Source organism: Lepisma saccharinum, chromosome 16, assembly GCF_977018435.1.
Source record: "Lepisma saccharinum chromosome 16, izLepSacc3.1, whole genome shotgun sequence".
Classification (NCBI taxonomy): Eukaryota; Metazoa; Arthropoda; class Insecta; order Zygentoma; family Lepismatidae; genus Lepisma; species Lepisma saccharinum.
In genome coordinates this window covers 60,398,490-60,426,081 of record NC_139244.1, presented here as the reverse complement: position 1 = coordinate 60,426,081, position 27,592 = coordinate 60,398,490, and the positions used below count along the sequence as shown (strand labels likewise).

The 27,592-nt window shown below is 38.3% G+C and overlaps 1 protein-coding gene across 1 annotated transcript; it reads left to right on the top strand.

The window, feature by feature from the left end:
* Positions 1 to 22,126: 22,126 nt before the first annotated feature.
* Positions 22,127 to 22,720, top strand: LOC146000603 (histone-lysine N-methyltransferase SETMAR-like). Its single transcript, XM_083138358.1, has one exon. The coding sequence runs from the start codon at positions 22,127 to 22,129 to the stop codon at positions 22,718 to 22,720; it is 594 nt and encodes a 197-aa protein (XP_082994484.1).
* Positions 22,721 to 27,592: the final 4,872 nt, after the last annotated feature.

Below are 27,592 nucleotides of genomic sequence, written 5' to 3'. Positions count from 1 at the left end.
ACTACAGCCTACAGGGACAAGATATCACGCATATAATGTATGAAAAATAAACATTGTTTCGGAATAAGTGTATTCTTCTATCGCGTATTTGATCTCTTGTTGTCAAATTAAATTAACAGCTTTGGTGTATAATATCAAAAGATGCATGAAAACACAGCGTTTCATGGGCCATCTGCTACATTCTACGCATAGCTTTCTTCCACTCGGGTCTGCTTGGTGACGTCACAAGCTCTAGCCAATAACGTGCAAGTCGCGGAGTGGACCCCTCTGAGTTGGTACTAGAGTTGAGGAGCTTTATCTTTGCGGGTAGCCGTGGCTACTCCGTGCAGAGTGTGAGAGAGATTCGTTTATGTAGTTGCCATCTACTCGCCCTTTGGGTGGTCGGCAGCAAGGACAGAACGCAAGGATAATGACGCGCAGCCGGTAGCTCCTCCTCCTTGCTACTGCGCAGCCGGGCTTGGGCAGTGTTCACCCGCAAAGATACAGCTCGTCAACTCTACCAGGGACCCAAAATAGTTAGAATATCACCGATAGGTGGCAGGGCAGTCTGCAAAAGCGAGGGTTTCAAATCCTGATTCAAAATTTGGTACTCAACCCGTCAACCGATCTGCAGCCATATTGTAAACCAGCAAGTGGTTAATTGTAGGAGTTTTGTGGATTTTTTATTTTGATGAGTCTGACTTTTATCTGCAAAGTAGGAAGTGTGCCGTCACTGGATGTGGAAACACTTTTCCGCTTCCCTCGGAGTTTGAAACTGTAAGTAGACAAATTGCAATTGTTTTGAAATTTAAAATGTCAAGTTACAATGTTACAATAGAGTTTGAGTTATTTTAGTGTTATTTCAGTACTGCCCCAGACAAGAGAGGGGAAGAAAATTATTTTCACATACCAGTATATAGTTGACGTCAGATACGTATAAATATAAATAAGCTAAGCTGTAGTGAAAGAGATGTTAGAGTACAAATACAATCAACATATTCTAGTTCTTTTTTTCTCCTAGAATTCCAAGAAATTATTGTTCTAGTAACGTTTTGGACGTTTTCACTTCGAAAAAGTTATTTGCTCATTCGAGAAGAGACACTATCATCTACAAGAAATTCAACATTTGAAAAATATACTTAGGTTCTAGGGCTTTTCAGTATTATATATAAATTTTAAAAAAGGAACAATAAGGAAAATATACTGAAACTAGTATTCTCACTTAATTTTGGTGGTAGTGCTTTCCACCTGTTCACTGAACACTGATTTTTTTGTAGTGAAAAATGTCGAAGAGTCAGCGAAATTCACTTTAAGGGTGTGTAATTGATTTGGTAAAAATCTGATATTCCCCGGACACCTATAACTTTTTCGTTTTGTCAATTTTTGACATTTGTACTTACCTATCTGCTTTGCGGAACATTCTTTAACGTGTATTCACGTTTTTTTGATCAAAGTTTTTGTAACTGAAGAACGTACGTTTCTGCAAATGGTTTGGGGGACTGTGTGCCCATGATTTGTGGGGCTATGCGAGAATGGTGTGTGGGGCTACGCATATTTTTTTTCGAAACCAATCTTTAACTATTGTAACCTATACATGACCCTACCTAACCTAACCTTACCGGAAATGGTTCGTGGGGCTATGCGTCAGTGGTTGAATTTCCGCTATGAAACATTCCCACATCACACAAAACACCTTCCAGATGTTAGACAATGCTACAGGAGCTTATTACCGTAAGTAGTTTCTTATGTAAAAAATGATGAAATCTGTACGGGGAATATCAGATTAGTACCATTGATTTAAAGCCATGTTTCATGGTTCCCTGCATGTCTATATCTAAAGATCAGCTAATTCTCTTGATATGTGCTTAAACATGCACAGGAATTATAGTTCTACTTTTTCTCTGATTTTTACAGGTATGAAGCATGGATGAAGTTTGCAAATAGTCCTCGCGTTAAAGACGACCTAACCCATGCATACATGTGCTCTGTGCATTTTTCAAGGAGAATGTTTTGCACAGAAAAACTGGAGAAGCTCACCCCACTTGCTGTGCCATCTATCATGTCACCATCTGAGGAGAACCTAAGTTTTAATTCTAGTGAGGCATTCAATTCTCCTTCACCATGTCTAGAAGTAGATGAGCAAGTGGTTGTTACAGAAAATGTGACCCTTGATGTTTCCCATATTCCTTCCCATGTTCACGACCATAATTACTCTTCCTTTCTCCACCTCCAAGGGACCCCACACAACCTCAGAGTATGTCTACACCACAGCTAAAACCTTTGTCTTGCATTAACCTATTTTCCTCACCACAGTCAGGCACATCAGAACCACAACCTAGCATTATCCAGTCCCCAATTCCTCATGCCAACTGTTCCATAAAACCAAAATGTTCCGTTGAACCGTTGAACTGTTCTCCTCTCCTCAGGCAAATATTTCAACATCAAGTGTCAGCTTTGAGTCTTTGGCTGAAACTTCCAGAAACACCGTATGCACTTCTGATGAAGCATCTTGGCTCAGTCCTAATGCTTCCCAAAAACCTGCAAGAAAAAGGAAATCACTTTTGGGTTTAATTAATTCTACCAGGTATTGTCAATTGACACCAAAAAAAGAAAGCTTTTGTTGAAATTTCTTTCAAAGAAAGAGAGAACTAACCATATCTCGATTATCTTGATTGAAAAAGCAAAACAAGGCAACATCATTGACTTTGGAAGAGTTGTGTGATAACCATACAGAGTTGGTGAAGTTGGTGGAAACCTTTTCAAAATCAATGTCATTGTCTTCTGCCATATTTCTTGCTGGACACATGCGTTGTTCCAAGTTGAAACCAAAGAGTAGAAGATGGACACTTGATGAGAAATTATTAGCTCTTTCCCTTTATAAGCATTCTCCCAAGTGTTACTCCATCCTTAGTACCATGTTTGCCCTACCCAACAGGCGTACTCTGGTTAACCTGCTGAATGCCTTCCCTTTTCACACTGGAATCAATGAGCGCATTTTCAGAATAATTTCTCATTCCCTTAAGTCCAAGAATGAATTAGATCGCACATGTGTTCTCATATTTGATGAAATGTCAATCCGAGAGCATGTGCAATAAGATTCATCCTTGGACCGAATCATTGGATATGAGGACCTGGGTTCTGGTCACACATAGTGTGGCAAACCATGCCCTTGTATTCATGGTTAAGGATTTAAAAAGTAAGTGGAAACAACCTCTTGCTTTCTATTTCAGCCATGGTAGCGTGGAATCGGGGAACCTATCCGATCTCCTGAAGGACGTTTTGTCTACCTGCCAGAATATAGGCCTTCACGTTGTAGCAACAGTATGTGATATGGGTGCCAACAATGTGAAAGCCCTAAAAGATTTAGGTTCCACTTGGGATGTTCCCTATTTTCATTTCAATGGGCATAAAATAGTCACAATGTACGACCCTCCGCATTTATTGAAATGCACGAGGAGCATGCTGTACAGGCATGATGTTAGAGTTGAGGTGATTGTAGGTGGCGAAAAGAGCTAGCTGGGATCACATTCGGCAGCTCCGTGATCGAGATTTAAAGGTGGCAACAAGTGGTTACCAGCGGCTGCATAAATTAACATCTGCACACATGGACCCCACCTTTCAGAAGGCTATGAAAGTCAACCTTGCGGCACAAGTTATGAGCCATACAGTGGCTGCAAACCTAAATGCTGATGTTTCTTCAGGTGAGTTTGAAAAGTTTGATTTTTTTAAAAGTAGGTAATGCTGCCATTTGGCATGATAGCAGTGTGGTACAGTCATGGACACTTCCGGGTTGTGACATTCCTATTGTAGGATCATTACAACCCAGAAGTGTCCGTGACTACAAAATTACTTGTTTGCAAACTGTAAATAATAATATTAAGCTGCACTTCATGGTCTCTTGACCTTTCTAGGAGCTGCTTCTGTTTTCCAGTCCTTTTAAAACTACATTGTTATGTGTCATATTTTTAACTGGCAACATCACATGTTTGTAATATGTATGGATTAAAAAAAACAAGAAGGTAAAGGTACCTCTGTGCACACATGCCACAAAGGCATATGAGGTGATGTGTAGGTAGTGCTCCACATATTCCTGATCTCAGTCATAATTAGGATGATGTGATCAGCATCATGCCTGGCTGCCTTTACTCCCAAGTGTTGCCACCGGGTGACCATTGATTAGAGGCTGGGTGAGCCCCAGAGCTGCTTTATGCAGGAACGAGGCAGGGAAATTTCAAACCTTATATCACCCACCCACAAACCACTATATGCCTCTCACAGGGTATCAAATCGGGACACCCTTGATTACAAAGTGACGACACTACTACTGTGCCATCGGGGAGGAGTCCCCCAAGTACTCTGTAGTCTGCTGAGTACATGAGAAATAATTCTACAATGCAAGCAAACAATGCGTACAAAAGAAAATTATAATAATAATAAAAACTTGAGCTACCATGGCTCATGGATTTACTGATTTGTTATTTGTTAGCTCTCGGAAGCATGTCTGCAATTGACGTGACTGATATCTAGATATCATTATTATTCACTGCCAAGAAGGCTTCCAGATTTTATAATTGTTTTGAATAAAAATCAGAAGAATAGCATGTAATAGTTATGCCTGTACGTTAAGTACTATGCTCAGTTTGCATTTTTCTAAGACGTATACCATTAATAATAACTTTTACCAAAAAAATTAAGCACAGAAACAGCTAAAAAAAATATTTTGCTGGCTATTTTTAACATATTCTCATGTTCTATTTATCTTGAAGAGAACCTCCTGAGAATGAAAGGTTAAATGTTGTTAAGTATTTTATTGTTCATAAAAAAGAGGAATTTGTATAAATCTAAATATATTTAATTTTTGCGCTAAGGAAACTAATTCATTTGAAGAACACATTAGCTGTGTGTACATAAATATTAGGCCACACATGTAGCGTGTAACTATTTAGAGACATTGTTAAAACTCCTTGCTTAAATTATTTATTTATTGTGCTTTGACATACATATATTTTAACATGTTGCATCCAAAATCTGATGTGTAGCAAATTACACATTTGAATATTTCTTTGTTGCAGGCTTCCTCCCAGTTGATGCCCTAGGAACTGCGGAGGTAGTCGGGGTGACAAACCAGCTGTTTGACAGCTTCAATGGTGTGTCAGCCAAGCCTTCTGGAAGTGGGGGCTTAAGGTGTCAGGTGAGGAAAGAGAGAGAGGCACTCCACATGAACTTCTGGGCAGATGCATGCAGCAAGGTCAATAGTTGGAAGTAGTTGAAGAAGCAAAGCCAGCCTCGCCCAGTTATTGCCCCTGGTGCAGTGCGGAAGGATGTGTTCTGGCCCCCCTCACAGGATGGATGGATTGCAACTATCCGAGGGGCCACACTTTTGTGGAACATTTTGAAAGAGAGGTTTTTTTGCATGTGGAGACAAGATGTTTTAACAAAGACCCCCTTGACCATTTGTTTGGTGCCATTCGTTCCTACTGTGGAGCGAATAACAACCCAACAGTGCAACAATTCGTAGCAGCTCTTAAGACTGCTATTGTAAATAGGTTAGCTTCAATAGATGTGAAGGGGGCAAATTGTGAGGAAGAAGTTAATCCTGGTCCACTTCTGAACAGTTTGAAACAGTTTGTTCAGAACAACCAGGATTTGCAAAGCAAAGACTCGGGTAATGATGGTAATGGTATTGATAATTCATATGAAACCCTTGAGGTCAACTCTGATGCTGGAGACAAATTCTCAGTTGCCTATGTTTCTGGCTTTATTGCTAGAAGGCTTCTGGAAAATAACACATGCAACAGCTGTAGAGCTAGTCTCACAACACCTGATGGAGGGGAGTATGTCAATGTAGGCATAGCCTTCAGGTAGTATTCTGACAAAGCATCTGGTCTTACTTATCCCTCACGGGAATTGGTTAAGACCGTTTGTGATGGAGCAACTATCCTGGAAGATATGCTTCCAAAGATTGCTCACCTAGATGGTGTGAAGCGGCAAGTTGCATGTGCTATTCACCAGAACATTAGTTTTGACTGGCTTGAACAAGGATGTTCAGAACATCTTCCATTCATGTCAAAGGGTATAGTAGATGGCATTTGTAAAATATCCATACCTTGGTGGTGTAGGAGAAGAAACAGGATGCTGACAGACAAAAACAGACAGAAGTGTGCATCGCGGAAGCTTAAGATTTTACAGCATAAATAGTGTGCTTTGTGGGTGTGTTTGTGTAAATAGTGTAATTGTGTGCTTTGTGGGTGTGTCTTTGTTTGTGTAGATATTTTTAAATTAAGGTGTGTTTGAAATGTTTCATCAGTATGTGTTGTAAATGGTATTCCAAAGTAATTTGTGTGATTTACTCATTGTATTTCATGGTTATGTAGTGTGTATTAATGAATATTAGTTGTTTTTTTTTGCCTGGATTTTGATTGATTGAATTTGAAACTTTTGGTGCATCAGTACTTAGGCTCTTGTACCTGTCACATTATACGGGACCAGTCCTTTACCTTAACTAAAATAAAAGTAATATATCATTATTGTAATATTGGAGTACTAACATATTCTTACTTTGGGTAAAAGCTGTAAGGGGGCACTGAGCACACATAAGGACAACATACGCAGCCACACCAGGGTTGTACTGGCCGAAGGTTAAGATATCAGAGCCTCGTTAGTCTGCAAAATGAAGTAAAAGATGTACTATGTGGAAGAGAGGTTGTCAATTGAGTGTATCTTGCTCATATGAAGCATTTTGTAATATCAAAGTATAGTTTCTTATTGTTGCCCCATCTTTGTACATACAGTAGGTCTGCTTGCAAAATGAAATTCATCATTTGGATCCTTTTTCCATATACAATTTTGAAACACCAGCAAACTTTTTTTGTGTACTTACAGAATGTTCGTAGTATATTTGTAAAAGGAAGATTAACGATTTTTTATTTGAATCCTGTGATCTTGATGATAAACATTGTTTAATGTATTTGTGAACTCTCCATCATAAAGACCTAAATTAGCTGTGTATGTCAGTATTATGCTTTCATAGTTTGCGAAGTATAAACCAGAGAACATTGTATCTTATTTTATCTAACATTGTGAGACTGAAAAGATGGTTCAGATGGTACTGTACATTACATAAAACTTGATTAGGTTTTTTCTCTAAGTTATTGTTACCTAAATAATTTATTACCAACTGATTTTTAAATATATATGTTTATAATATGTAATTAGTGTCTGAGGTCACCCTCCTCAGTACCGGTGAACCCTTTTGAATGTAGTGACCTTGATTCGACTGTTGTTAGTTCATTACTTCCACTTTCAGTGCCGTGGTAAATTTCACCCAACTTGTGCTCACATGTTTCACTTTGCTATTTCAACATATATTTTTCCTGGTTTTTATAAATTGTCTGATTCAATGCAGACATTCAAAACAGACACGGGTCAGCCCCCTTGACATTAGACAAAACTTTTTGTGTAATTTGTTTGCAGTGAAGAGTGAAAATGTAGACAGCAGGTATTATTTTGCTCACAACTTTGATGAAGAAAATTTACAGAACATGAACAAGAACTAATACATTTGTTCATCTTATATATAAGAAGATGTCTTAAGTAGTGGCAAGTACAGCGTTTCTATAAATTAGTTATACAAAAGTAACCGTTAATTGTGAAGAAAGTGTATTGTAACGGAAATGGTTGATACATCAATGAATAGAGCATATCTTCCAAGTTTTCTCTACACGTGTTCAATATGTGATCCTTTCATCTTGCAGCAAATGTCCCAGCGGTATTCGATTTCATGCACCTGTGTACGAGAAGAGAAACAAATGCCTCGAATGGTGGCATCTGAAACTAACAACTGGAAACAAATGACGTGCGACAATAAAATTGAAGACATGCTGTATTCATAGCTGTATAAACACTTTTTTCACAATTAATGCTTACTTTTGTATAACTAGTTTATAGAAACCCTGTATTTAGAAGATTCTGTTCTCTAGACTAGAAAGTTCTTTCACAGGGGAGCTTCTTTATCTGGACCTTCGTTGCCCCTGTTGCAACCTCCCGTTTATACAGAAATCCATGACTTCGATGCCATCATGCATATTCCATCTGCATCAAAGGTCAACAGCTCCCAAGTCTTTGGTACGATGTTTCATTGCTTCCGTAGACACTATGATTGAATATTGTGCATTTGTACTTGTGTGATATAAATATCTATATCATCAAAAGTAGCATGGAGTGTGCAGTAAGGGATGATTTATCCCACTAAGGTAATAGAGCTTGTTAGTTTATTAGTTCATCAGGAAGCAATGTGCTTGTCAGTTCCATAGGAAAGTGGCCTTATCCTCTCTTGAATCGGTTAATTAGTAACAAGTTCTTAATTCTTGTTCATGGGAATTGTGAAATAGTGTGTTCAAATTGCAATAATTTGTTTTTCTTTCTTTCGAAGCAACTGCATGAACACAGCATATTGTGATTTATTCCTAAGTATCTGTTGTTCATGGAAAAAGGAAAATAGTGTGTTCAAACTGCTATAGATATATATATATATATATATATATATATATATATATATATATATATATTTTCTTTGAAGTCAACACAAACATAAAATGTGATGAATTCCTCATTATGTATTGTACGTTGCAAATATTTTAATAAACTATATCAAAATGATATTTAGCCGTTCATATTATTACTATATAACTGTCACCCATTTTATTTATGTACTGTTCAACCTTTCTAATTTTTCCATTTTGTGTGTGTGTGTGTGTGTGCGAGCGTGCGTGCGTGCAAGCATGCGTGTGCGCACATGTATTAACAGATTTTATTCATGACGACGGTCAACCAAACAGCAGTTTTGCTCATAATAGAACTTCATATGGTATTTCAGTTTCATAAAGGTAACATGATTAAGCTTTGTTTCCATGTTAGAAAAATACTGAAGCTTTAGAGCTTGGGATTTGCTGGGAGAAAACACTTTAACACCATTAAATCTAACCTATCTACATGTTTATTTCTGCTATTAGATGCATACACAAGTTAGTTAGGCATGTCAGATTTAGTGCTGTTAGCATGTATCTTCAAGTTGCTATAGTTGTCGCTAGCTTCTTGTATCTTGACATTTAAGTAAAAATGCTTTACATGAAACGTTTCAATCTTTATAAAGGTTTTTCTTCAGACTAAGAACCTCACTAAAAAAAAAGTATTTAGAGACACTGATATAGGGTTCAACGTTGTGTGTGAAGTATTTTTTTATGGAAATAGTTTCATAAGGGCATTTCAAGTGTCAGTTTATAATTACACTGCAGGTTATACAGGTGATATAGTGTGCAAGTACAAAACAAAACGGTATCAGTTCGTTACATCGGAGACACTTTAAAATCGGATATTTTGTGTTTCGTATGGTTCATACTTACCAATTGTAATTATACCATTAAGCCTTGTTTCCATGATTATGAAAAACTAAATATGCTGACCAAGGCAGTAATTTATTTTATTAAAAACATAAACTAACGTAACGTTTCAACCTTCTATCAAGGTGGTCTTCAGACTCTGTATCAAGTACAAAAGTAACCAGATACAACAAAAGGGCATTATATATACACAAACATTACTCCCTCCAGACTATTTAGAAAGTTGTTTGGAACTTTCTAGCAGATGACTTTCACTTGCCAACTTTACTTTCACCTAAAAGGCTAAACACAATTACTTCCATATAGAATGTGGTTGGACTTTCAATCTCACGCTCTTTTCCCTTCATTTTTCTTCCTTCTCCTCTCCTCTTTTGTCCTTTCCACTCTTTCCAACATCTTCTTCCATTCTTTGTTTAACTTCAGTCCCCCATTCCAGTTCATTGTGTCTTCTTCACCTTTCTTCTCTATTTCCTTGGCTTCCTTCCATTTTCTCGCTAGCATTCTCTTCTCCCTTCCTATCTGCTTAGCCTCATCCCACTCTATGTCATGTCCTGTTTCTCTCGTGTGTTTAAATATTGCATTTCTCTCTCCCTTAAGTCGTATATCATCCCTATGTTGTTTCAACCTGTCTTTTAGCCTTTTTTTTCCGTTTCTCCTATGTACACACTCTGACATTCTTTACATTTCACTTTGTAGATAATCCTTCCTCTTCCTCTTCTCTGTTTTCCTTTTTCTTGTTAGCATTCCTCGCTATTCCTAAGATGCTTCTCCCTCCCTTCCTGTAAGTTTTAATTCCCGCTTTTCTAAGCACTTTGCATATCTTTTCTGTGGTCTTCCCCATACCCCTTATTCCAAACCTTCTCTCCTTGAAGGAGGATGGGGAAGACCACAGAAAAGATATGCAAAGTGCTTAGGAAAGCGGGAATTAAAACTTACAGGAAGGGAGGGAGAAGCATCTTAGGAATAGCGAGGAATGCTAACAAGAAAAAGGAAAACAGAGAAGAGGAAGAGGAAGGGATTATCTACGAAGTGAAATGTAAAGAATGTCAGAGTGTGTACATAGGAGAAACGAAAAAAAGGCTAAAAGACAGGTTGAAACAACATAGGGATGATGTACGACTTAAGAGAGAGAGAAATGCAATATTTAAACACACGAGAGAAACAGGACATGACATAGGGTGGGATGAGGCTAAGCAGATAGGAAGGGAGAAGAGAATGCTAGCGAGAAAATGGAAGGAAGCCAAGGAAATAGAGAAGAAAGGTGAAGAAGACACAATGAACTGGAATGGGGGACTGAAGTTAAACAAAGAATGGAAGAAGATGTTGGAAAGAGTAGAAAGGACAAGAGAGAAAGAGGAGAGTAGAAGGAAGAAAAATGAAGGGAAAAGAGCATGAGATTGAAAGTCCAACCACATTCTATATGGAAGTAATTGTGTTTAGCCTTTTAGGTGAAAGTAAAGTTGGCAAGTGAAAGTCATCTGCTAGAAAGTTCCAAACAACTTTCTAAATAGTCTGGAGGGAGTAATGTTTGTGTATATATAATGCCCTTTTGTTGTATCTGGTTACTTTTGTACTTGATACAGAGTCTGAAGAAGACCTTGATAGAAGGTTGAAACGTTACGTTAGTTTATGTTTTTAATAAAATAAATTACTGCCTTGGTCAGCATATTTAGTTTTTCATTACCAATTGTGTATTGTGGAACATATTTGAAGGTGCCATTAAGGTTATCACATGATTAGAAAATTTTTTTACATTAAAATAAGCCTTTCTCGAAGTGTTGAGGAACGCACGTCATGGTGCGAGTCCCAAAAACCATTTGGGATCGTATAACCATCCACGAATAGCCCCACGGACCATTCACAGAAGGTTAGGTTAAGCAAACACAGTTAAAAATGGCGTGGTTATTTTTCGCTGAAACTGAAGCAACGGGATTTGATTTCCGGCTGAAATAGATTGAAAGATGAAAGAAAATACCTCGAAGAACTTCGACAATGCTACAGAAACAGATTTCAGTAAGTAGTTTCTCCTGTAAATTTGAAGAAAAGTGTCTCTGATATAATGAACTGTTACCAACAAAACTAAAGACCTAAATTAAACAATTCATTTAAAAATGAGAAATTTTTAATAAAATTATTTATAAACAGCGTGCCTGGTATTATGTATATACTCTATATTGTATTATCTTTGCAGCCCACTATAGAATTACTGTGAATGTATTTTTGTTTGCATGGAGAAATTGCATTGTGCGTGAAAATTTCTATCTTTCCCAACTAAGAGAAACGCTATAACCAATATATATGAGAATTACTGAATTATTAGTTGCAAATAGGAAACCACTATGTTTCAAAATTATTGCATTATAAAGTACAGGTTTTCTTATAAAAATTTCGAATCCATATTATTTTTATAAAATTGTGTTTTGTCGCTAACTCTATTAACACTACGACGGCTACAGTGACTATACGTTAATGTCGGATCGGGTCTATTGGACCCGGGGAAATATTATATTTTTTTTCAGGCGTTGAATCTTTCTAATGTATATCAATGACTGAAAATAATGTTTCAGGTTATTTATTAATGACATTTAACCATTTACATGTTTCTAATATGTAACATGTTTTACAAAATAACTTTAAACATTGAATAACACTTGTTAAAAAGAAACCTTTGAGTTTTGAGTATAATAGTTTTCTTACATTTTCACCATTTTTATTAGGCGTCCGGTTTTCATCAATGATTTGTAAGAATTTACATGTTTTTATTATTTACTGTTTGTTAAAAATAACTTACAACATCGATTAACATGTGTTACATAGGACACGTGAATGCTGAGTACAAACGTTTTGTTTACATTTCGAGCACACTGTTTTTGTTTTCCGATCCATTTTTAATGGGCAAATGTGACACGCTCTCCATTTGAACACCCATTGGCTTGCTCGTCCATTACTAGTTTGCCACTGAGCTCCCTTCCCAGGTACTGCAAGAACCTTCTACGTATACCCGTTTTCGCTCCCAATTCTTCCGGATGAACTGTTTGATACAAAATATAACCATATAACCATTGCCCATCTCCGAGTTTTTCATTGTACACTGTAGTTTCGCACCATATGGTCTAAGTTGTCAACACCAAATATTATTTTATTATAAGTAATTATAACATCAGGCTTTAGATGTGCTGTGGAAGCGTCGATTTTCGGCTGTTCATGCAACGTAGAAAGTAGAATCATCACCTTGTTCTTCTTGGGGCAATATGATGCTATCATGAGATCTTCTTGAAATCCAAACAAAGTGGAGCAACACACTCGCTGTTTTGTGGCAGTAAACTCTGGCGGCAGCTCTCCTTTGTTCTTTCGCATCGTGCCGACCAGAGTAAGTTTCTTGGCAAGTAGATCCCTTGCAAGAGATACACTGGTGAAGAAATTATCGCATGTGATGTTTCTTCCACTGCCTTCGATTTCCTTCATTAGTCCTTCAGTACTCTCTCTCCTTGATTTTTCTCCCTATTATCTCCAGCTTCCTTTCCCTTGTAGATTTGAGCTTTCCAAACATAAGCTGTTTGAGAATCTTAAATCAGCCACAGCTTGATTCCGTATTTACCAGGTTTCGACGGCATGTACTGTCTAAAAGGGCATCGCCCTATAAAAGTGACCAGTTGTTCGTCTACAGTCATGCTGCAACCAGGTATGTACGCTTCTCGGAGGTAAACAGTCCAAGTCTCGAACACATCTCTTATAGGTTCGAGCTTATCTGGAGACCTATGCTTTCTTCTATTCTCAGCGTTGTCAAAACGCATTACTCGAGTTATTGCCTTGTACCTATCACGACTCATTATTTGAGAATATAGTGGACGACCTTCTACTATATTATACATTTCATTCACATCTTCATTCTTTGATTTGAATACGCCCATGAGGATGACTAGTCCAATATATTTTTTTAACTCTTCTATTGTCAGTTCCTTCCACTGGTCGACATACACTAAACGGCCTTTCTTATTGGTCCACGAGCAAATCTTCTGAAGAAGTGGTTCTCGAAAGAAGAGAAGAAATGTCGACGCAGGAGATTCACATTGTCTTTCTGCCCAGCGTGTTGGACCTTGCCTCTCTCTGATGACGTTGCATGCTTTGAGTCACCCCATTGGGTTAGACACGGGTTTGGAGCACCAAATTTCTTCGTCGTTGCGTGAGATATACCATCTGGCTTCATCAGTAATTACGTCTTCTTCCTGTAGTGTTTCTTCCTCGTCTAATGGCATTTCCTCATCGTCCATATTCCCTTCCGCTTGCTCCCGGCCCTGTGTAACATCTCCTTCTCCATCATCACTTGAGAGAATTGAATCGGAATCTTCAGAATTTTCCAATTCCTCCATCATTATGTGTTGCAGTTCCTCCACAGTAAGCCTTCGTGTATTTGGTACGCGAGACATTGTATTTCTTCAATTATACACAAGAATTCGTGAGAACTAACAAATTCGTTGTCCTAACTACACAGATGCTCTGCACCGAACAATGTGTGCATGCAGACTCATTCAGTAAGTTCCGGAAAATTGCGGCACTTGTGCTTTGAAACCAACAAACTGAAATAAGCAACAATAGTTATGCAGACTGTTGTCGACAAACAAAAAAAAATCCTTTTCCGCAGTATCCGTCTCCAACTTAGGATATTTGTTTTTCCTGGGTAAGCTGAAGAGGCAAATGGTACCGTATACGCTTTTCAATTGATTGATTTGTTTTATTTTACTTCGCGGTTGGTGCCCCTTGGCTAATTTGCGAAGATGGGGATGAGTGATGAAATGATAAAATTGATGAATGGACATTTACAAACAACCATGCCCGAGCGGGATTCGAACCCGGGACCCCTACATCGCAGCGCATTGTGCTAACCACTCAGCCACAAGGTCCGGCGATACGTTTTTCAATGTTGTGACAATCGTTGAAAAGTCACAGAGGCGAAGCGGGATATTTCTGCAGTAAAAAAGAAGAGATATATTTAAAAAATAAAATCGGGCCTAAAGGACCCGTCCGTCCGTAACGCGAGTAATACATTTTCTGACCAAACTTAATAAATAACCAAAGATTACAATAAATGATTTCAAGGGCCTTCGAAATTTACAAAAAGTCACGGAAGGAGAACACATTCATTTGCAGCATTAAAAAATTAAAGAGGTATACAAATTGAAACCGGGCCTAAAAGACCCGTCCGTCATTACATTGTTAAGGAGGTGCAAGGAGAGAAACAGAATATTCTATATATTGGTTGTGAAGTTTTTTCTAATTGAAAATGTTCGAATTTCTTGCAAGGGGTAATTTCTCCATACTATAACAAAAATACGTCATTTACAGTAATGCTACAATCTACTGCAAGGTAATACAAAGTTAGCAACACTAGCGATCTACCTAAATCGAAAATTTACAAAGTTGGCAACACTAGCGAGCTACCTAAGTCTAGAGAATTTGTAAACTGGATGGCTACACTGCCAGCAGCAACTGCAAGTAGTTCCGTTGGTACAACCAATTAGCGCCACTTGCAGACAACTGTTTAACATGGCTCTTTCCAATCTTTCCCTTAGGGGATATATGATCTGTGGCGTGTATCTCGAGAACCAAAACAAATATCACCGAGATATTTTGCACATTTCAGTTTGGTGTCATTATCAGTAAAATTAATAGATTTAAAACGTTTTTCATGTCATAGTGGAAATGTCCATTGTGAGGAAAGTAGTATCGTCTGCATACAAAACTGTTTTATGGAGTATGAAGCTGCGTAGATCATTTACATAAATGTTAAAAAGGAAAGGACCAAGAACAGAACCTTGGGGCACTCCGCTTTAAATATTTAGAAGATCTGATTGTTTACTGTTTATACTGACCATCTGCTGTCTATTTGAGAGATACGATTTTATGAGAGAGAGTTCAGCTTCTAGGATACCATAAGAGCATACATTTTTTATCAGCATTTGATGTGAAACTGAATCAAAAGCCTTACTTAAATCAATAAGTGTTGCACTCACAGAAAGTTTAGATTCGAAAGCATCCAGTACTGTCGCAACAATGCTTTCATTTGCTTTTGTAGTAGATGAATGACTCTAAAACCATACTGAGCATTTGTGAATAAATTATTATTTGAAAAATACTCATCTAGCTGAATATGTATGCAGTGTTCTATAATTTTTGATAGAATAGACACTAGTGATATTGGACGGTAATTACTTGGATTGGACTTATCTCCCTTTTCATGTATTGGAACAACAACTGAGACTTTGAGACATCCAATTAATAAGAGTAGTAAGTGGGTACTGCATAACATCAATAATTCTTTTTATAACAAAGTTTGATAAACCATAAAAATCCTCAGATTTTGGATTGTTTAATTTTTGTGTTGCTTTAATCCATTGGCTTAACTTCATACCATCTGAATCTAGGCAGATTACTACTATTGTCATGTGATATTGGTAAACCATTTACATCACCATGGATACAATCTTTTGCAGCATTGATCTTTGTGTGCACATGCCGAGACAGATGCAGATACAGTTAAGTATGTTCAAAAATGTAATATTTTCATCCATCCATTTTCACATTTTAAAAATAATTTTTAAATGTAGTTGTACAAAGTTTTTGGTTTTGATTTTTTTAACATATCGTGTCTTTCTACAGAATGATGGGATCGAACCAACCACCCCCCTATAGATTAATGGAAAATGTGGCTATTCACCATTCATCCTTGTTAATGATGAGACCACTTGTCCTCATGACAAGTAGGATGCTTGGCTGCGAAAGATACAACTGAAATAGAATACCCAACTTATACAACTAGAAATGGCAAATAGTCACTCGTTCGATTTTGTGAACCTTTGAGCCTAAATCATGCATGTTATGGTTAGAATAATTCAAAATAGAATTTTTTTCCCGCGGCGGTAGAACGTATCAATCCATAGGATTATTCCTTATTTTTATTTTAACTTTCTCTAAGCTTCATTTCACCTAAGTTCATTCACTTGTTTACACCAGCTGTCCAGTCCTCTCAGGTATTTGAATTATGCACAGTCGCCACTTCCTGATATATTGAGGCTGCAAGGTTTACAACAGGTAAACAAGGAGTAAGCAGCTTGCAAGAATAGGAAGATTAAAACTGACTGATCAGCATATAGGAAGTCTGCAGAGAGAGGTGTTGAGAGGGATGGACAGACTGGCAAGGGACTCGCTTTTGGTTTTCATTCGAGACAGGCAACAGCACTTTGAAAAGGAGGTGAACAACCTACGAAGCCACAAGAGAGCTTAGTTTTATTTTACTCTACGCAATCTATTTCATTATCTTCTAAGTGTAGACAGGTAATTATCCTAACCATAACATGCATGATTTAGGTTCAAAGGTTCACAAAATCGAACGAGTGACTATTTGCCATTTCTAGTTGTATAAGTTGGATATTCTATTTCAGTTGTACCCTTCACAGCCAAGCATCCTGCTTATCATGAGTACAAGTGGTCTCCATTAACGAGGATGAATGGTGAATAGCTACATATTCCATTAATCTATTGCGAGTGGTTGGTTCGATCCCATCATTCTGTAGAATGATACGATAGCATGTTAATTCTTTCTATATATCATGTTGATCAAGATCTTCATGTATATGAGACGCCCTTTTGCTCCAGAGCATAATTTATCGTCATCCCCAATTGGAGATCATACACATTGCCATGTAAAAAACAAACATAACTTTTCTGTGATGAAAATTTTCATCTTTGTGCAACAATAAAAGTTTGGTCATTTATTACAATTGAGAAAAAATGCCTAGCAACATGAACTTTCCTCCCCACAGTACATATAATGGACTCTTCCAGGAGATCAGCTATACTAAGTCCCAGTTATATCTGGAGCAAGGCCTCACACAGCAGCAGAGAAGGGGGAAATCCAGTGAGCAGAGAAAAGCAGTACACGCTACTGTGAAGGCTGATAACTGCAGTCTCACCCCCCTACAGGCAGTCCCATTCCCTCTTATGTGTTCATTGGTGTAGCCATCTGGTGTCACTACTTGTACAGAGACTTGTCTTTGTTCGGTTGCTCCAGAGATAACAAGGACAGAGTATATTTGCAAAGAATTGTGCAATCACACTATTAGTCAACAAATGCGACAGTAACGTTTCTCTCTTGTGTCATGTTAGATGCAACAATGAGTCGGCATGGCATGTGTGTTTGATTTTGAATCAACCTTTAGATCTTCTGGAAGACCTCGACTTTGGTGTTAGTGGCAGTGATTCAGATGAAGAACATTGTGGTACAATAGATATTGTGGAAATTCTGCCAGAAGACGTGGACATTATATCAACTGAACGTATGGGAATTTGTGCTACAGGCAGTACCGGCTTATGCCTATTCGCACGTGCACACCCAAATAAATCTATAATGCAAAACATTATTATTATACTTATTCATTAAACTCTGTCTCCTTCGAAACATCAAGTGTTTCCACGCTGCTTCACCAAGAGAGGGGTGGAGAAGCCTGCGATCAGTGATATCAACCCGCGTAGACCGAGCAGCGCTAGGGGCTTGGCTTGAACGTAATGTTAGTTTCGCTCCCTATGACGCTGTTGCAGCAGTCGCGCAGAGGATGCTGATTGGGTCTTTTGGCTTGAGTACCGTGTGAGGGGAAGTTGCATCATTTAGGAACGTGGCGTACACAGCGATTGGTGAGCTAGCAATGTAGTGTTGCAAACCCATTCCATTAGAGATCGTGTAACACAGTAAGGCAACCCATACATCATTGCAAATTGAGGGATTTTTTTTAGAAAAGGGAAATTTTGATGGTATCTCGCCCCTCCGATTCTGTCCCAAGCATGAAGGGGAATCAAAGGGTGAAGGGGAGGGAGGCAACTGAAAGCGAAATGGGTGTTTTAAACATGCCTGGTATTGCCTTTGCTTAGTGCATCTTGGCCAAAATAAACGGTCTCTGTGGCGCGGTACCCGAATTATCAACCCATGCGGAGGGAGCATACATCAATCAGTCAGCTCTTTTGCATTGTGTGTTTCTGTTACTGAGTTGCAAAATTGTTTAGCGCTGTCAAAAGCTCGTACTTGTTTCAGTGTAAACTTTTTGATTTCATGATGAATAGGGAAACTGTACATAGCGAAAGCAGAGACTTAATATTTAACGTTATTGAATTTTTGGAGGGAAGTTAGCTACAAAGCCTGTAGCAACTGCAGCAATATATCGATATGGTGGAAGGGAAGGAAAAATTCAATAGATGGCTAACTCCATGCTTGACAAACCAAAATAAAAAAAACAATTGAACATCTATATTCAAAGATATAACAACATCATAGATGTTTCACAATCTAGCTACTGCAACTTTCCCCTTCTTCCAAATGACAGCTGCAACCTGTCAGGTGGTTTCCTCCTTCTAAAAGATCATCGTGGACTGTTCATTACGGAGGCGGTAACAGCTTCCTCTTGCCCAGTGTGCGGTCTCTCCTCATCAGCCCTGTCTTGCGATGGCACGGAACCATCGAAGATCCAAAAATTATCTTCTGTTCTGTCCACATCCGACGTGTTTGATTTAAACTTCACTTGATGCAGGTGTACCCTTCTCGTTGTTCCACCGGCATTGACAATAACAAGCATCTTCCTAAATGACCCATAACTGTGGCTCGTATATATTTCGGAAATCTGGATGTATAATTTCTTGTCCACACTGTACTTCTGATTGATGGTAATTCTTCGTTCTTATTGGTCTCACTTCTCACCACTTCCTTCACCATTATTTGCGACCAGAACCAATTTTAGATATTACGAGGTTGATATGACAACAACTCTGCAGGAATCTTCCCCGTAGCATGGCAAGGTGTAAACCTGGCTAGTCTTAATGCACATTCCACCGCTTCTCTGAAATCGAAACTTCTTCCCCCATCGTAATCTTCCAACCACCTCTTCTTCAGAGTACTCTTTACGTTTTGGACCCACTTTTCAGCTAAACCATTACTGGGTGGATGATATGGCGGTGAATGAATAATTCGTATTCCTAACTTAGTGCAAAATTCTTTAAGCTTCCTTCCCGAAAATGGAGGTCCATTATCACACGCGATTACACTAGGATATCCATATCTTTCAAAACATTCTTTGAGACAATTTATCGTTTCTTCACTAGATGTGGACTTAACTTTCCAAACCTCTATCCATCGTGTGCATGAATCAACTAACAATAAACATGTGCGACCAGCGAAATGAAAGAAATCCAAATGAACCCTTTGAAATGGCTTATCTGTTTTCTCCCAAGGTACATATTTATTTTGCGGAGCATTGTTCTGAAGTGCTTGACACTGTGGACAGTTAATAACTTCTCTTTCTGAGTCAATATCAATTTGCGGCTATCAATACATAGATCTCGCTAATTTTTGTAACTTCCACAAGCCTAGATGATTAGCGTGCAGTTTTTTCAAGACTGCATTATGCAACGATCTTGGAATAATTAACCTGTTGCCCCATATCAAACATTCTTTTACAATCACTATTTCATGTCTTCTCCGGAAAAATGTGCAAATGGTGAAGCTTGTTGATCTTTATTTAGCTTTGCTGGCCATCCTTCAGTAACATACAACTTTATCTGATGCAATAACAAGTCTTTGGCTGTTTCTTCCTTAATACATTGTAACAAGACTGGTTCACATTCTAAGTGAAATACATACTCATCGCTAGAACATCATCTTCAGGTACTTCCTTTAAGGGTAATCTTGATAACAGATCTGCTACTTCCACATGCTATAACATAAAATTTTGCCTCCAGTTAGGCCATAAAATGTCCAGCCAAGTTCTTCCTACAATCGGTTGTGGCAGATTTTGCTTACAAACAAAAACATTCATATTATATTTCTTATATTTCCACAAAATATCCAACATAACCTGACCTTCTAACGCTAATGGTCTTCCATCAGCATTTTTCAGATTGATATTTGCAGGTTGAATCTTTAAATACGGAAAAGATTGACGGAGAAATCTTTTATGAAACACACTTACAGAAGCTCCAGTATCGATCTCAAAATTAACTAATTTACCATCACAATTCAAATCAATTGTACATTTGTCAGCATTATGCAAAGTTCCAACTACAGAGTTGAATTCAAATTGCCATTCTTTAGTAGAACCATACTTGTACAACGGTAACTGAAAAGTGTGCAAGGGTTTGTGTGAAATTAACAATTCTTGATGTTCCTTATCTGAATTAAACTCAATAGAATCTTTACATTCTTTCGAAATTACATCAAGAGACACCTTACTTAAGCAACTGTTAGATTCAGTGGATTCAAATTGTAAACTTGATAAGTTTTTATCTGTCGGTATATTACGAAATCTACAAAATTTCTGAATATGTCCAAGGAATCCACAATAATTACATCTAACTTGCTTTAAATAACATTTACCCTTTTCATGTGTCTTTCCACATTTATAACAAATCCATTGTCTTGTAGTTCCCGGTTTCTCATTAACAGTGCTCTTTTCAGTCTGATTATTAAAGTTAGTTTTCCTATTGGAGAAAGCTTGGAAAGTTTTAGACTTGCTTTCATGAAGCTTATGTACATTATAATCAGTAGCAAAACCTTCTTTTTGATGGAATAGCCGTATATCTGTCTCAACCATTTCTATATTCACGGCAATGTCGCCTTCTGATAACAATTTCTTTCTTGTAACTTCACTGCTAACTCCAAACACTACTCTTAGCATATCATTAAGAATGCTCCAAGTTACACTTAGTAGCTGCATGTTTAAGATAAACTATATATTCAGACACAGGTTGACCTAACTGTTGCTTCAGAAGATGAAAACAGTATCTTTCTGCGACTACATTATGCTTCGGTTGAAAATGATTGAACAATACATCTTTTATTACTTTGTATGTTTTACTAGCAACAGAATCTGGAGTAGCTAAATCCCTTAAAACATCATATAAATTTCCTCCACAGAATGCAATAAAATGACTAATTTGCATTTCCTTTGGAATACCATTAGCAACACAAATCTGTTCAAACCGCTCCAAATACGAATCAATGTTACCTTTATCCACATCGAAAGGTTCCAGAATCTGTCCTTGAATCCCATACATACTCGCCAAATTGTTGTATTACCAACCACAATAATATGATATAATAAATCAGGTGGGTTCGATTTTATACAAAATAATAATTTAATCCATAACTAAGAATATACAAGATGGCTAACTCCATGCTTGACAAACCAAAATAAAAAAACAAAACAATTGAACATCTATATTCAAAGATATAATAACATCATAGATGTTTCACAAACTAGCTACTGCAGTTAGCTACAAAGCTTGTAGCAACTGCAGCAATATATCGATACGGCGGAAGGGAAGGGACTGAGTGAGTACTGTAATTTTCTTTAACATTTATTATTCTCTTGATTTCACTTCATTTGCTTGGTTCGATCAGTCTGTCATTAGAAATAAACAACAGCTAGATAGATTACAACTGATTTCCTCCATGTGGTAGTTGGATCGGCTTCTTTGGTGTACGCCAATGTTATTATTCTTCTTGTTCATTAATATCAGGAGAGCGGAGGAGGAAGTTTTTATGAAATATTTTGCAAATCGACAATAGTATTGATATTGTAGATCGGTATTTCTATGTTTTGAGTGACTTTGTCAGATTATTGAATGTTGAATTACATATTGCACAATAACATCGCTCTTCTCGTGATTGGCTGGATAATTTCAGAACAACAGTGGTGGACTGGGCAAGAATGTTTCGGAAGGGGCGTGAACAAACCACTGATTATCCCCAACCTGGTCAAGCCCATGGTGTTGCCACAGAAGACATGTGTGAAAAGGTGAATGCGGCAATATCTGCAGATAGACGCATGAGTATTCGATCCATAGGGAACGAGTTAAACATGGGTTATGGTACTGCTCACAAAATTGTGAAAGCTCTGGGTTATCATAAAGTGTGCGCGCAGTGGATACTCAGGGTATTGACAGAGGACCAAAAGTTGGAGCGTATGGGATGCTCCATTGAACATTTGTCACGTTACCATTTGGAAGGTAATGACTTCTTGCTGCGCATTGTTGCTGAGGATGAAAATTGGTGCCATCATTTTGAACCAAGTGCAAAGTCTTCCACTATGCAGTGGAAACACCCCTCATCTCCACATCCCAAAAAGTTCAAGACGCAACCGTCTGTGGGGAAAGTTATGGCGTCTGTGTTCTTTGATTGCCATGGACCATTATTGCTCAACTTCAAGGAACCAGGACAGTCCATCAACGCCGCACGCTACTGTGAGACCTTGACACAGTTACGGAGAACCATCAAAAACAAAAGGCCTGGTTTATTGAATTGACTGCTGGAGTCATTGCGTTGCATGACAACGTGCGTCCACACATTGCAAACCAAGTGCAGGATTTGTTTCAACGATTCAAGTGGGAAATGTTTGCGACACCCACCCTACAGCCCTGACCTTTCACCTTGTGACTTTCACATCTTTGGGCCTCTAAAGAAGGCTTTGAAAGGTCAGAGATTTCAGTCTGACGCTGAAGTTCAGGATGCAGTGCGTGATTGGTTTGAGATTCAGCCTTCACAATTTTACATGGACGGCATTTGTAAGTTAGTGATACAGTGGGACAAGTGTCTCAACGCTCATGGTGACTTCTTCTGAACAATATTTTTACTGAGTGCTAACCATAGACGCCTCTAGACAGTGTACCAGTTTCAGCTCGAAATAAAATTTATTTCACGAATTATGACCACTGAACGGGTTTCAGTTGATCCCCCCTTATATGTATGTATACATAACATCTATGTTGTTCATTTATGTTAAATGTAAGACTAGATCGGGAATTAGTTGTATAAATGGAAATTGAAATATGTTACTTATTTACACGCTATTGCCCATGAACCCCAAATGGGGATCAGCCAATAAAAAGCTTTTATGAACAAACTATGACAGTTTTCGTTCTCTCATAACAACATTCATGCTCAGGTGAGCATATGCAACATTTCCGATAAAAAAAAAAAGTAGGCATTAATGGGCTAATGTGTTTGAAAGACTTCCTCAGCCATTCCATGCATGAATAAAATAAATGAACTACAAAAGTAGGGTTTGCAACTCTTGAAGCCAGCCACAGTAGGAAAGATATAGGTCTACACTAGTCTCTGATGCAGTGCAAATCCCAATTTTCCTTTTGTCTCTTAGCACCACGTGTTCTACCTTGCTTGCCACCTTTGCCATTGTTGCCAATTGTCACTCCATTCCTAGACACACTCGTGCAAACATAATTGAAAACAACTGACTAGTAACTAGTGTTGCCAACTGTATTCATGAAGCACTATTTCTATCACGGAAGGAGAAAGACAAAGTGACTGTGAGTTTTGTTCGATTGGAAGCACCATATTATTATTTTAAGTACTTGACCACGTTGTATGTGTGTGTGTGTGTGTATGTGAAAGTGTATGTGGTTGGTTAGTGAACGTTAAATCCATGATGTTTCCAGTACTGTTGATCATATTTCATCTTTTTAAAATTGTTCAAAATAAATAAATTATGTGGCTCCAGGAGCATTTCAACTCTTGGCTCCAGCATGTGTTCTTGTAGGAACTGTATGAAGGAAGCTGTCATTTTTGCTGCTTAATGCGATGTACGAGGTTTATTTTTTTAATTAGGGGCCGTTTTGAAATAAAACAAAAACATGCAAATCAAGAAATTTAATTACCTCTGTGGCTGTTCATATGTAGATTCAGCTACTTCTCAATGTAGTTCCCATAGTTGTTGAGACACTTGTCGTAGCGGTAGATGAGCTTTTGTAGACCCTCATCAAAGAAATCTGCCGCCAGGTCAGACAGGCAATCTGTCACGGTCTGTTTGGCTTCATCGGCATCGTTTATTCTGTATTGCTCGGGTTGGATTAGTCTTGAAGTAGAGGAATAGGTGATAATTGCTAAGGGCGAGATCGGACTGTACGGTGGATGGTCCATCCGCTGCCAGCCAAATGAGTAAATGAGCGACTGTGTGGCAACTGCAGTGTGTGTCCGTGCGTTCTCGTGCAGCAACATGATACTGCAAGACTTGAGAGTGTTGCAATACACGGTTGCATTAACTGTTTGTATCTCAAGTGTCCCATTAGAGAAGTTTATCATTGACAAAATATTCCTAGAATGCATCGTATTGCCTAGCGGGTGAGCATGATTTTCTTGGTGGAGGTCGCATGCTTGAACATCACCTTTGTGGGGGATGATGTGTGGTACCATTCCTTGGATTGAGGGACGTCCTGATCATGGTTCGTCATGAACATTCCTGCGACCGGCCTTAAACAGACCTACCCACTTACACACCTTGTCTTCAACAATGACATTCTCACTATACACCTCACGTAGCTGTGATAAATGTCTGGTGCTTTCACATTTATCGCGGTCAGAACCTGATCACTGATCATATCTCACACTCGGCAGGATTTTCAATCACCTGCACCACTTCCATTGTCCACCACAACCACACCAAGCATTTCACAACGTGAAAGGCATGTCGGTAACTAACGCACATGCTTAAAACGCCAAGCACTCAGTGTTGCCAACGTGAGAGCAAAACAGCCCCTAATAAAAAAATAAGCCTCGTATATTGTTTTCTTTGTTAAAATTGGCATGCTTTGATGGGTAACAAGTTCATAAGAAAATAAAATGCTGCGCAGCTTATTGTCTGGTGGCAATATATGTACTTGTACTCATGTAAGCTTAGGGTGACCAGACACATACATGTAAAAAAAAGAGGACAGAGCATGGTGAAAAAGGAGTACAAAGTCATACAAAGAGGACACCGCAAAAAATGGCAACTCATAATATAATCAATATTTTTTTAAAAAAAAACCTACCAAGAATTTCCTCACATATAATTCTGATGATTTTCTAAATAATTCCCTCTTGCCTTTAAGCAACGAAAGTAATCTCCTCATCTATTATTTAATACATGACAATCATAACTGAGAATATCTATAGTTTGAAGCACAGAATTTTACTCTTTTTACAATTCTTGAATATTAGAATGAAATATCACCATAAGTGAATACAAATGTATCAAGTAAGCTTCACTTTAACTTATTTCCAAAAACCAAATTTAAATTTTAGGTAGTTTAGATTGGGTCAAAAAAATGTAATTTTAATGCCACAAACATTTCTAGCACTCTTTCAACAGCAGGGGAAAGTGACAGCCATCTTACACTTTATCTCATATTAGTTTCTTCCATCCTTTAAATGCTGGATATTTTCTTGCAAGATCATTGATGATAAACTTCCTTAGGAACAAAAACATTAGCCTTGTCACTGTGAAGGACTTTTCATTTAATGGAAGCATCCCACTGTAATTGTTTGCGACAACCATTCATAATGCGCAGTTCTTCATGAATGTATCCGATTAAAATCGTGTGCAATCGCATGTGAACTTCTCTCCCTAGACATCACTTTGATCTCGATGCATTACCGATGCGCTAAACAAATTTTAAGGCATTTTTCTAACACCTCGAAAAGGAGCAAATTGGTACATAAATTCAGTCATAACTTTTTACTGGTTAAAGATAAGTCGAAAAAACCTTCACCATTGCATTTCTCGTGAAATTCTAGCCTAATTTGATATATCATATGACCCCCTTCCCATTTACAATTCTGAAGTTGAATTCAATATGGCGGACATCAAGATGGCTGCCGACCGCGCAGGTGTCGTCAATGTGGTTCCCCCTTGGCCTGATAACGATTGGTCATCACCATTTCCATGTTGCGCGCTGCAGTTGGCTTGTACCGAGGGTGTTAAGTGACTTTTTGAGCCACCCTGTACATATTAATGAGAGTGTGCGGGACAGAACTTTTTTTGGTCGGGATGGAGAATTTTTTAAATCCAGACATTCAGGATGGGTAAAATCTGCATTTCCCAACCAAGCCGGGAAATTTTCAGGGATGGGGAATGCTAAAAATATCTCGACGCTGTGGAAATCGCAAATTTTACATTTCCCCCTTTTCTATTCTATTTCTGAAATAAAAGCTAACAATTTCCGAGAAATGTCAAGACACTTACAATGCAGAAAACATCAAGAATTTACCACTTTTTAAAACGACCATTTGGAAGTTCCGAACTGCTTGGGATCCCGAATCTGGAAATCATTTCCCAAAGTCGGGGTTGGGACGGGATTTTTATTTTACCGACTTTTCTGGATCCCGCAAACCCCTACTAATGACTCAGTCGGAAAAGTGATCATGTTCAGTTCCCAGATGCTAGGTGAGCATTGCTCTAATATTTAAGTGATATGAATATCATTATGTGTGGAAGCATTCTCTATGCAGAACATTTGCTACGGTCGATGCTATACTCTTTCTAAAAAAGGAGGACATTTACTGATTTCTAAATAATCTGCCCAGACGCCGGACAGACACCTAAAAAGGAGGACATGTCCAGATAAAATAGGATGTCTGGTCACCCTATATAAGCTGGGCTTACACTTTATTAGTTCTAGTAAAATGTATGGAATTATATGGCAAAATTCGTAAACGACTTCAAAGTTCAACTCGGGTCGATACCAGTGTTCGAGATCCTGTTTGTTAGATTGCAACACTTCAGCACCAGGCAAAACATGGAAACAACTGCTTGTGGAAAGTTGTAAGCCTTCTGAATTTTGCCTTACAAATTGCTGACCATGAATGAGCAGTGCCTAGGCTTACCGTATATGGACTGGATGGAGAGGAGCGGACCAAAACCCTGTGTGTAAACCTACAGCAGCGTTGCAAAGCTCATGTTTAGAAAAAGTGTTGTTCATGGATGTCCGCAGTATTTCTTTCTACCAGGGAGGATTAAACAAAGTATTTTTTCCAGGGGTTCAGGTAAAGTAGGTATATTTCCTCCATAATAGAGTTGCTTCCTCAAAAGATACTAATTCAATTTGAAGTTTACATTTTTCTGCGTCTCCCTTACAATAATTAACATAATTTGATGTGACTGAAATTGTGGCCGCGGTGGCTCAGTCGGTAACGCGTCTGACTACCATGCTCAAGGTAACGGGTTCGATTCCCGGCCAGTTCAAATCCGGGAACTTTTCTAACGTTGGAAGCGGCCCCGGCGCCCACCCAGCATCGAATAACATGAGTACCTGGGGGAAACCCTGGGTGGTAAAGGCGGTCAGGGGCGTGGTGCTGATCACATCACCCCCACTCACGACTGGATCAAGAAAGTGTTGGGGCG